The sequence below is a fragment of the Giraffa tippelskirchi genome, chromosome 7 (genome assembly GCF_054371585.1).
Source record: "Giraffa tippelskirchi isolate mGirTip1 chromosome 7, T2T-mGirTip1v1.2.pri, whole genome shotgun sequence".
Taxonomy (NCBI): Eukaryota; Metazoa; Chordata; class Mammalia; order Artiodactyla; family Giraffidae; genus Giraffa; species Giraffa tippelskirchi.
In genome coordinates, this window is record NC_137281.1 from 152,500,400 (window position 1) to 152,512,046 (window position 11,647).

Here is an 11,647-nt window from a genome sequence, read left to right on the forward strand (position 1 = left end):
AGATGCTTTTTTATTTTTTAAGTGAGGTATCAGTTCAGTTCAGTTCAGTTGCTCAGTCATGTTCAACTCTTTGTGACCCCATGGACTGCAGCACGCCAGGCCTCCCTGTCCTTCACCAACTCCCAGAGGTTGCTCAAACTCATGTCTATTGAGTTGGTGATGCCATCCATCCATCTCATCTGTCCCCTTCTCCTCCTGCCTTCAATCTTTCCCAGCATCAGGGTCTTTTCAAATGAGTCAGTTCTTCGCATCAGGTGGCCAAAGTATTGGAGTTTCAGCTTCAGCGTCAGTCCTACCAATGAATATTCAGGACTGAGTTCCTTTAGGATGGACTGATTGGATCTCCTTGCAGTCCAAGGGACTCTCAAGCGTCTTCTCCAACGCCACAGTTCAAAATAGTTAACATTATATTAGTCACAGGTTAGCAACTGAACAATAACAACAATATAATGAACCAAAGTTTGTATATATTGTGAAATGATGATCAATTCTTAAAATGTAAGATGTGATTTTTTTTTCTTTATAACTTAAAAAAATTTTAAATTCATTTATGTATAATTTTACCTCCCAAAGTTGGATTTGAGGCAGCATGTCAGGAAAAGCTTGGGGGACCAATGTTTGAAAGAATGCTTTAACATCAAAGTCCATCTCAGTGTCTGTGGCAACAGTTTGCAATGCTAACAATGGTGTTAACTGGACAGTCACTCTGGCTGCCCTCAAGGCTTAATCCTGAGAGCAAAACAGAATAAATATAAGACTTTCTGATTGGAGGAATTTGAAAATGTCTCACCTGTACTATTGCAATATCCTTCTTACTGGTCTCTTGTGTTTAATCTTACTTTCTTCTATTCCAGTGTATCCAAAATTCCAGTCATCTGTGTTCGACTGTACATTCTTGCAGACGTACACAATTCTCCATGTATCAGCTGTACTTGTTGTTGTTTAGTCTCTAAGTCATGTCTGACTCTTCTGTGACCCCATGGACAGAGAAGCCTGGTGGGCTGAAGTTTGCCATTCCCTTCTCCAGGGGATCTTCCCAACCCAGGGATCGAATCTGTGTCTCCTGCATTGCAGGTAGATTCTTTCCCACTGAGCCACCAGGGAAGCCCCTATGAGCTGTACTAGTATACCCTTAACTGTGTCTTTAAATTCATCTCATTTTGCTCAACTTTATTGAAAAGGAATTTTTATATCATTATCATCAATGGAAAACCAGTATCACTTGCCATAAATAGAATATTGACCACTCAAAAAATAGTAGAATGAAAATAAAGCCATGTTATCTAATCTTAGCTGGGTATTGTTGGCTTCTGAAAGTTCTGAGTTTGAGGTCCTGCTTTTACTTTGGTCAAAAGGAAGAATATCAATATTTAGGGCTTCCCTGATGGGCTGGAAGAAACACAAGCTGGAATCAAGATTGCCGGGAGAAATATCAATAACTTCAGATATGCAGATGACACCACCCTTATGGCAGAAAGTGAAGAAGAACTAAAGAGCCTCTTGATGAAGGTGAAAGAGGAGAGTGAAAAAGTTGGCTTAAAGCTCAACATTCAGAAAACTAAGATCATGGCGTCTGGTCCCATCACTTCATGGGAAATAGATGGGGAAACAGTGGAAACAGTGTCAGACTTTATTTTTGGGGGCTCCAGAATCACTGCTGATGGTGACTGCAGCCATGAAATTAAAAGACACTTACTCCTTGGAAGGAAGGTTATGGCCAATCTAGATAGCATATTTAAAAGCAGAGACATTACTTTGCCAACAAAAGTCCATCTAGTCAAGGCTATGGTTTTTCCAGTGGTCATGTATGTATGTGAGAGTTGGACGGTGAAGAAAGCTGAGCGCCGAAGAATTGATGCTTTTGAACTGTGGTGTTGGAGAAGACTCTTGAGAGTCCCTTGGACTGCAAGGAGATCCAATCAATCCATCCTAAAAGAGATCAATCCTGGGTGTTCTTTGGAAGGTCTGATGTTGAAGCTGAAACTCCAATACTTTGGCCACCTCATGCGAGGGGTTGACTCATTGGAAAAGACCCTAATGCTGGGTAGGATTGGGGGCGGGAGGAGAAGGGGACGACAGAGGATGAGATGGTTGGATGGCATCACCGACTCGATGGACATGGGTTTGGGTAGACTCCAGGAGTTGGTGATGGACAGAGAGGCCTGGCGTGCTGCAATTCATGGGGTCGCAAAGAGTCAGACATGACTGAGCGACTGAACTGAACTGAACTGAACTGATGGCTCAGACGGTGACGAATCTACCTACAATGTGAGAGACCAGGGTTCGATCCCTGAGTTGGGAAGATCCCCTGGAGATGGGCATGGCAACCCACTCCAGTGTTCTTGCCTGGAAAATTCCATGGACAAAGAAGTTTGGTGGGCTACAGTCCATGGGGTCACAAAGAGTCGGACAAGACTGAGTGACTAAACTCAGCACATGAAGATTTAGAGGAGTATTAAAGACACACTGGCACCACGCTGATCATTTCTCCTTGGCTAAGTCAAGCAAACAGACTGAAAGATAATTGGAAAAAGAATAATTCTCACACTATACGAGCCAATGAAATTTATTGCCCTTGTGAGTAATACTTAAAACCTGCTTCTGCATCAAGTAAAATCAGCTCATCACGGGTACCACATAAAGGCTGCTCTGATCCATTCCACCCAGAGCTATTACAATGATCTAACCTATAAATGTTATCATTTCTCTCTCTTATCGAAAACCCTCCAATGGCCCTTTACTACCAGGTCTTCTCTTGAACTCCAGGTTCTAATCACTACATTCCTAGAAGGTGTCCTTCTCAGTGTCAGCCACACCCCTGCCTGCCTCATACCACCCAGAGGGGAGGACAGGGTGAATGAGAACAATCTCATTGACATGGGGAATGTCCATCCCTCATCCAGACAGCTTAAGATCTGACCAGGGAGAGCATGATGTCACCACATTGATCAAAGGCAGAGGACACTAACCACAAAAGCCTGTAGACATTGTGAAACATGGGCTGGAAAGCCCCAAGAGAAAACAGGCATCGCAACCCTGGGGGCCTGGTGGGGAGCCCACAGAGAGGAGGGGTCACTGCCCCGGGTGCCAGCTCGGAGTTGAAAAAATGCCTTAGGTAGACCAGAGGCAGCACCGTAGCTGGAATATTGCCAGTCAAGACCAATGCCTGGGCTCACACGTGCAGCTCAACCCAAAATTCCGGAAGTGAACTGTCTGCAGCCCCAAGCTCTGCACTTACCCAGTGTATGATTTGAGTGAGTCATCCAAAATCAGCATACCAGGACCATTCTGTCAGTCCGTCTCGTGCGATCCTACACAAGAAACAGTGCACAGGCCAGTGAAGCAATCCACGCTCCAGGCCAGCCTCCTGGGCAGAGAAGACGGCTACAGGGTTACAAAAAGACCACAGCAGGACGGATCTAAGAGCTCCTTGGGGCTCCGGTCGGTTCCATGTGCACGTAGAGAGTCCAAGAGCGCTTGCGTGCACGTGTGCTAAGTGGCTTCAGTCGTGTCTGACTCTTTGTGACCCTATGAACCATAGCCTGCCAGGCTCCTCTGTCCATGGGATTCTCCAGGCAAGAATACTGAAGTGGGTTGCCATTCTCTTCCCCAAGGGATCTTCCTGAACCAGGGATCGAACCCAAGTTCTTGTGTCTCCTGCATTGGTGGGTGGATTCTCTACCACTAGCACCACCTGGGAACCCCCAAGAGCACTTACAAGGGGAGAAATGGGGACAGACAGGCCTGACCCAGGCCCAGGGTACTCCACCCAGACAGCACTTTCAGCCCCATCAGTCTCAGGCACAAAAGTGGAAAATTGTGAGGAAGGCATTCCAAAACAGTACCCCGAGGCCTGGAGTCTGGGGTCAGTACCCCATCTGCCTGGTGTAAGGACAGTACTGTCAGTCGTATACCTACTTTTCACTGTCGATGATGAAAAACTCATATACTGGACTAATTTGTCCAGCCTCCTTTGCACCTAGGGAAGGCCATGTGGCTTAGTTCTAGCGAATGAGATGTAAGAGGCAGTTTACAAGATGGGGAGGAGGCGGTGTTTGAGAAAAATTTTCCTCCCTGATTTAAATGAAAGCCTCTTTCCCTGCCCAGTCTACTTTCTTCCTTCTTAGACTACGCTTTTCTGAAGATGAGATATCTGGAGCTGTGGCAACCATTTTGTGCTCACAAGGCAGCAAGCCTAAAATAAAGCCAAAAGTCAAGAATGAAAGAGCAGAAAGAAAGAACCTAGCTGCTTTCACTGTCACAGAGCATCATACCTTGGAACTTCCAAGACCTGGTTGGAAGATGTGTAATTCTATCTTAATAAAGTTGCTGAGATTCAAATGAGATTATACATAACGTACATGATTGTGTGGAGATATTAGTTATTTTTATTTGTCTCATTTGACAGGAAATCTTTTTAGCTTTTTAGGGGAAATTAAATGACCCAGTCCCTTGCCTCCCAACACACACAATAAAGAGACACTATAAGATTTTTGTTGAAAGGGAGAACTCATTTCAGACAGCCTAGAATTGACACCCAGCTCAGCCACCTCCTGGTATTATCCTGAGCTTGTTCCTGAGCCCCAGTCCCTTATTTATAAATGGGGATAATAATATACCTACATCCTCAGAGGGCTTGGGGGAGTATTAAATGAGAAGATGCCTATAAAGAATTTAGCACATAGTGGGCTTCCCAGGTGGTACAGTGGCAAAGAATCTACCTCCAATTCAGTAGATATGGGTTTGATCCCTGGGTCAGGAAGATCGCCTAGAGAAGGAAATGGCAACCCACTCCAGTATTTTTGCTGGGATGACCCCACGGATAGAGGAGTATGGCAGGCTACAGTCCACAGGATCACAAAGAGTCGGACATGACTGAGCAACTGAGCACTCATGCACACTGGCATGTAGTAGGTGCTTGGCAAATATTTAATATTATTACTATTTTACTATACAGATGTTTGCAGCTACAGATCTCCTGGATCAGCCCTGCTCTGTACTAAAAAGGAGTTATGAGAAAACACTTCGAAAGGAAGGTCACCAAAGGTTGCAGTGATATGTGAGAGTATCTGGCATTTGAGAGGCAAAATAGCAGGTGGGCAAGAGCGGAGCATTGGGACCCAGGTGGCTTGGCTTGAATCCTGGCTCAGTCACTTAATAGTTATTCACAAGTTATTTAGTCTGTCTGTGCCTCAATTTCTTCACCTCTGAAATGGGTTCTCGTGAGGAGTGATTGAGTTAAGACACATCAAGTGTTTAGGGTGGCGGCTGGCTCATAATAGTGTTAGGAATTACTACGTATCATTCATATTAAATTTCTGAGTTGATTTAAAATTCAAAATAAAGTTTGTTCTTGAAAATCCCAGTTGGCTTTTATTTCAAGATGATTGGTGGAGGGTGGATAAAAGAGCACAGAGATACATCTGATGTCTTTGTGACTTAACCTGTGCTGGACCCTCTGCCTGAAAATCCACCCTCCCTTTTTCTGGCCCATAAAACCACCACAAGTTCCCCACTTCCCCAAGGCCAGGGCTTGCTCTCTTAAGCTTCTGTCCCTCAAAGGGGACTTATCTCTCCTTTTCTGCCCATCTGCAAATTTTCCGACGTCTTTAACAAATGTTTCTTCCGTGGAAAGATGAAGGTAAGGGGGATGTTTTTTAACTCTTGGCAGTTTGCGGACAAATACAGAGCCATAGTTCACACTGGAATTCATGTCTCCCGCTCCAAAGATGAAGGGATTATCAGAGGACTTGGGCAGATGGCTTCTCAACACCAGGAGAAAAAAACACCCAGAATAACAATCTGGTCTTTCCTGGAAAGAGCTCCAGCCCCCACGGCCGCATCCTGAGGAGGAGGAGATGGACCATTGAGTGAGCGAGAGTAAGGTTTGGACCCGGCATAGCCTCTGTTTCAATCCCAATTCTGGCATTTAACAGCTATGTGACCTTTGAACCAAACCTCTCTGAACCTGTTTTCTCACCTATAAAATGAGGGTAATACCAGCCTCCAGGGGTAATTCTGATGATGAAATGAGATACTAATGCAATGCCTGGCACTTAGAAAACACTTCATGTTTGTTAAGCGACTGAAAAAAGCTATGAAAAACCAGTACCGATGTTGGATGGACGTGTGCAAAGCCCGAAAGCCCAGCAAGGCTTCACATTGCCCACCCCTTCCCTTGATCACAGACCAGTCCCCAGATTGTCCTGGAGGCCTTCACACAGCTCCTCCTACCCTCCATCTGAGGTTGATCTGCAACTGAGAAGCCCAGACGGGCGGAGACTTGGCATTCCCCCCCTTCCCCAAACCCTTCTCCTCTCCAGCTGGCACAGAAACGCTCCACATTTGCAGCCTCCACGGCAATTACGAGAACCTACTCCCTTGTATTGTTTTTCTTCTCCGAACGAGGGAGCAAGCACATGATTACAACAGGAAAAACAGCTCTGGAATTGGACACCGTCTGGACTGGTCCCCGTGTCTGAGCCCCTGGAAAGATGCTCGACGCTGGTGGGATGGGGGATGAGCTGGACGAGCAGCTCACTCTCACCCCGCAGGCCGGCCAGCAGAGCAGGTTTCATTTCAGGATGAGAAACAGAACAGTCCTAACAAACGCGGAGCTCCTAGAGTTTACTGGGGCAAAGGATCAGCACTTTGCAGGCATCGACGAGCTTAATCATCACAGCTGTCCCAGAGGAGCATTTTTTATCTTCATTAGATCAGTGAGGCAAATGAGGCTCAGAGAGGTTAAGGAGGTCTCTGAGGGCACACAGGAGTCAGGGACTTTGTGAGCGTTCCACTCCTTTTCGCAAGCCTTCAGAGCCTATTTATCTCCCAGCCCCTGCCTACAGCAACACTTTCAAGCCCCCATGAGTGCTAAGTCCTGTCTGACTTTGTGACCCCATGGACTGTAACCCACCAGGCTCCTCTGTCCAGGGGATTCTCCAGGCAAGAAGACTGGAGTGGGTTGCCATGCCCCACTCCAGGGGATCTTGCTGACCCACGGACCAAACCCCCCTTCTCTTATGTCTCCTGCATTGGCAGAAGGGTTCTTTACCACTAGCGCCACCTGGGAAACCCCCAAACCCTCAAGAAAGAAAGAAAGAGAAGTCGCTGAGTCATGTCCGATTCTTTGCAACCCCATGGACTGTAAGCCCGACCCCATGGACTGTAAGCCCACCAGGCTCCTCCTTCCACGGAATTTCCCAGGCAAAGGTACTGGAGTGGGTTGCCATTTCCTTCTCCAGGTGATCTTCCTGACCGGGGGATTGAACCTGGGTCTCCCGCACTGCAGGCAGACACTTTACCATCTGAGCCAGCAGGGAGTCCAAATCCTCAGGCTCACTCCTGGGACTTTGTGGAAAAGCAGGTTCTGATTCACTAGGGTCGCGGGTGGGGCCTGAGATTGCATTTCTAGCACATTTCCCAGGGCTGCTGCGGATCGGGGCACTTGAGTTAGACCAGTGGTCTGGACCTTGGCTGCCTGTCGAATCACCTGGGAGCCTGCAAAAGGCTGATGGCGACCTCACCCGAGAGGTTCCGATCCTGCAGGTCTGGGGTGCAGCGTGGGCAGAGGACTCCCCCGAGCGGGAGTGCGTGTCACCGGGGCGAGCCCGCCGTTCTGGAAGGAGGAAGTGTCCGTGGGCTCCCGAGGACACCAGGTCACCCCGGGCGCCCCTTTTGGCCCCCGCAGAGGCGTCCAGGGCTGGGGTCGCCCTTGAGGAGGCCTCTGGCAGCCGGCTTCCAGCGGGGAGGAGGCCAGAGCCGCCACCTGTCTCCTTGAAATAGGTCGCAGCTGTGCGGGGTGACCTCACCGCCTCTGGCTTCTGCCACCGGCCAACGGCGATCTGGACAGCTCTCGCCCCAGGTCCCAGATTGAAGGCGGCTCTGGGCTCCCGCGGCGGCGTCGGGCAGCGGAGCTCCCCCGCGCAGGGGCAGCTGCGGAGCCGGGCGGTGGGCTCCGAGGCGGGGGGCCCGCCCCCCCGCCCCACATACACACACACCCCGGGGCTGCGCTGGGAGCGCCAGTGACAGCCTCAGGCAGCCTCCCTCCCCAACACTGGGGGATGGTGAAATCACAAGTCCTCCTCCTCCTCCTCCCTTTAAGTGATGTGTGAACAAACAAATGGGCTTGGGGAGCTTCCCTGGGGGCTCAGACGGTAAAATCGTCTGCTTGCAACGCTGGAGACCCGGGTTCAATCCCTGGGTCAGGAAGATCCCCTGGAGAAGGAAAGGGCAGCCCACTCCAGTATTCTTGCTTGGAGAATCCTATGGACAGAGGAGCCTGGCGGGCTACAATCCAACGGGTCACAAATAGTTGTACATGACTGAGTGACTAAGCACACAGCACACAATATTATTTTAAACACTGTCATGGATATCTTTTCCCTATAGTTACATGTACTCATAAATTATTTTAGTATATGTCAAACATCTGGAAATCAGAATCTCTTGAGGGCATTTTTAAACATAGAGCTTGAGAGGTCTCATCCCAGACAGACTGAATCAGAATAAATGTTTCAAATGGCTCTTTTTTTTTTTAATTTTAAATTTTTGAAAAATTGAGATTATAATTAATACGTAACTGTATTCATTTTAGGTATATGATACCTCCAGTGGGTTTTATGGAAAATGTCTTGCCTTTTTAATAGTTGCACATGTCTCACAGAAGAAGCTGGACTTCAGCTACTGAATGTTTAGGTTGTTTTCAACTCTGTTCTTCATGCTATAGACAGTATTACAAACATATGCACATTGTACGGTGCCTACGTGTGTGTGTTTCTGTAGGATTAATTTGTGGAAGAGCTGAGTCTTAGGCTTACCTAGAACTTCTTTTCCTTCTAAGAGTACTCATGGTTAAAACACAGAAACTCATAGCAGGACAGAAACTGAAAACCTACATCGTCAGAACCAGTACTGCCCAGTGGAAATATAATGAGTCAGATACATCATTTAAATTTTCCAGTAGCTAGAATCATGTTAGTAATATATTTTTATTTAAGCTGGTATATCAAAATATTATCTCAACATATAGTCAAGAATTAAAAATGACATATTTCACACCTTTTTTGTTGTTAAATCTGTGACAATTGGTGTAGATTTTATACTTTACAGCACAGCTCACCTCGGACTAACCACATTTCAAGTGTTCAGTAGTCACGTGGGCCAAATGGTTATTATTATATCGGACAGTGCAGATCTAGAACGTTTCTTTCTTGCTTTTCTTTTTTTTTTTTTAGAACTGTTACTTGGGAGATAGTTACAGGAGACAAGGAGAAAACAACTGTGGAGTAGATACAATTTATTTGCTTTTAAAGGAGCACTTAACATCCATTAATGCTAACTGCTCACAGAGAAGTGTGGTGGAGACAGAGGTGAGAGTTTTACAGAGGATTAAGCTGAATAATATACTAGGTTAAAGACATTTCTCTTCGGAACAGCTCTATGAGGAAGGCAAGGAACATGTTATTTTAATTTGAGGTTAACAATTTGCCAAGATCACAGCCAACAGACACAAAGGCAGAACTAGAATCATGTCTTTTCTTTGATCCCACAGAAGTCTCCAAGATAGTTATTCAAAGCCCATCCTTACATTAGCGGTGCAGGGAGAACTGTCAACAAATTAGGTGCATTACTAGAAGTCACAGGGTGAATGAAGCTAATTGCATCTCATCTAAATGGTTTACGATTTTGTATTGTTGAAAACTTGTGCACTGGTGCACCCTGGTGGAAGTGAGAATTATTGCAAGCTGCTGGTAAATGCATTTGTGGGCCTTTGTTCATTAACTGTTTTTATATACAAAAGTATGACAACAATTACATGGTGGTCCTTGAAATTTGAAAAAAAAATCACACTGAGAAAGGTTGGGAATCATTGCAGGAGATTCTTCCGTCTCAGACTGTCAGAGTCGTTCAGTCGCTCTGTCATGTCTGACTCTTTGCGACCCCATTGACTGCAGCACACCAGGCTTCCCTGGTCTTCACCATTTCCTGAAGTTTGCTCAAACTCGTGTCCACCAAGTCAGTGATGCCATCTAATCATCTAATCCTCTGTCACCCCCTTCTCCTGCCCTCAATCTTTCTAGCATCAGGGTCTTTAGCGAGACTGTCAATCAAGTGCCCTGCCCCGCCCTGGCTGGCGGGTCAGCCTAGAGATTTGAATCATCTCTGACAGTGGGGCTCACACTTTCAGTCCCAGCAGATCCAAGCCTTTTTGGCACCAGGGACTGCTTTCATGAAGGACACTTTCTCCATGGATGTGGGGGAGCAGGGATGGTTTCAGGATGATTCGAGCACATCACATTTATTGTACACTCTATTTCTATTATTATTACATCACCTCCACCTCAGATCAACATGAATTAAGTCCCAAAGGCTGGGGACCCTGAGTCAGACCCTGAGAGCTGCCTGCATCTTCAGCTTTTGTATTGATTCTGAGACCTACCCCAGAACCTCATAATAAATGTCTCTTTTATTATTTCCAGAATAAATCTCAAAGATAAACATACACATTTTAATTGAATTCTGCTTCGGTTTGGAAATTTGAACAAGCTCTCATAAGCATCCAAGGAATGGAAGACTTTCACTTGCTGAATGTACAACTAGCTCTTTTCTCTGGAGGGCAAAATGATGATCAACAATAAACTGGACCAAAATTGTCTTTGGAAGACCTCCCTGACAGTCCAGTAATTAAGACTCCGTGGGCCCCATGCAAGGTGCACAGGCTTGATTCCTGGTTGGGGAACTGAGGTCCTGAACACTACTTGATGTGACCGAAAAAGAAAAAAAATGTCAACCGTGACTGCAGCTGCAGGCCGGTCAGGGTGACCGGGTCCTCCATCACCCAAGAGAGACCCCCAGAGGTCAGCTGCCCCTCTAACTGCAGCCCCTCCACGCCCTCTTTGATCCCTCCTTTCTTATCAGCTCCTGACAATCCCCATGCAGCCCAGCACCTCAATAGGAAGGGCCACCTCCCATCCTTCACCCACAGGTCTTCCGCTCTCATCCCCACTCTTGGCCAGGCCACACTGACCAGAGGGAAGTCTGGCTCCTTCCACCAAACCTAAGATGGTAACACTGAGTTATCTCTGAAGATCATACTTGCAAGCATTCAAAAATTGAATACTGATGAATTAATGGAAGGAAAGTTATAACCAACCTAGGCAGCATATTAAAAAGCAGAGACATTACTTTGCCAAAAAAGGTCCATCTAGTCAAGGCTATGGTTTTTCCAGTGGTCATGTATGGATGTGAGAGTTGGACTATAAAGAAAGCTAAGCGCCGAAGAACTAATGCTTTTGAACTGTTGTGTTGGAGAAGACTCTTGCGAGTCCCTTGGACTGCAAGGAGATCCAACCAGTCAATCCTAAAGGAGATCAGTCCTGGGTGTTCATTGGAAGAACTGATGTTGAAGCTGAAACTTCAATACTTTGGCCACCTGATGTGAAGGGCTGACTCATTGGAAAAGACCCTGATGCTGGGAAAGATTGAGGGCAGGAGGAGAAGGGGATGACAGAGGACGAGATGGTTGGATGGCATCACTGACTCAATGGACATGAGTTTGAGTAAACTCTGGGAGTTGGTGATGGACAGAGTGGCCTGGCGTGTTGTGGTTCATGGGGTTGCAAGGAGTCGGACACGACTGAGCGAC

The 11,647-nt window shown here is 46.7% G+C and overlaps 1 protein-coding gene across 1 annotated transcript; it reads right to left on the minus strand.

Moving 5' to 3' along the window:
• Positions 1–5,335: 5,335 nt before the first annotated feature.
• Positions 5,336–10,837, minus strand: LOC145513865 (uncharacterized). Its single transcript, XM_081510801.1, has 3 exons — positions 10,794–10,837; positions 7,493–8,007; positions 5,336–5,844 (listed from the first exon to the last, which is right to left on the minus strand). The coding sequence occupies exons 1-3, from the start codon at positions 10,835–10,837 to the stop codon at positions 5,336–5,338; spliced, it is 1,068 nt and encodes a 355-aa protein (XP_081366927.1).
• Between the last annotated feature and the right edge of the window lie 810 nt (positions 10,838–11,647).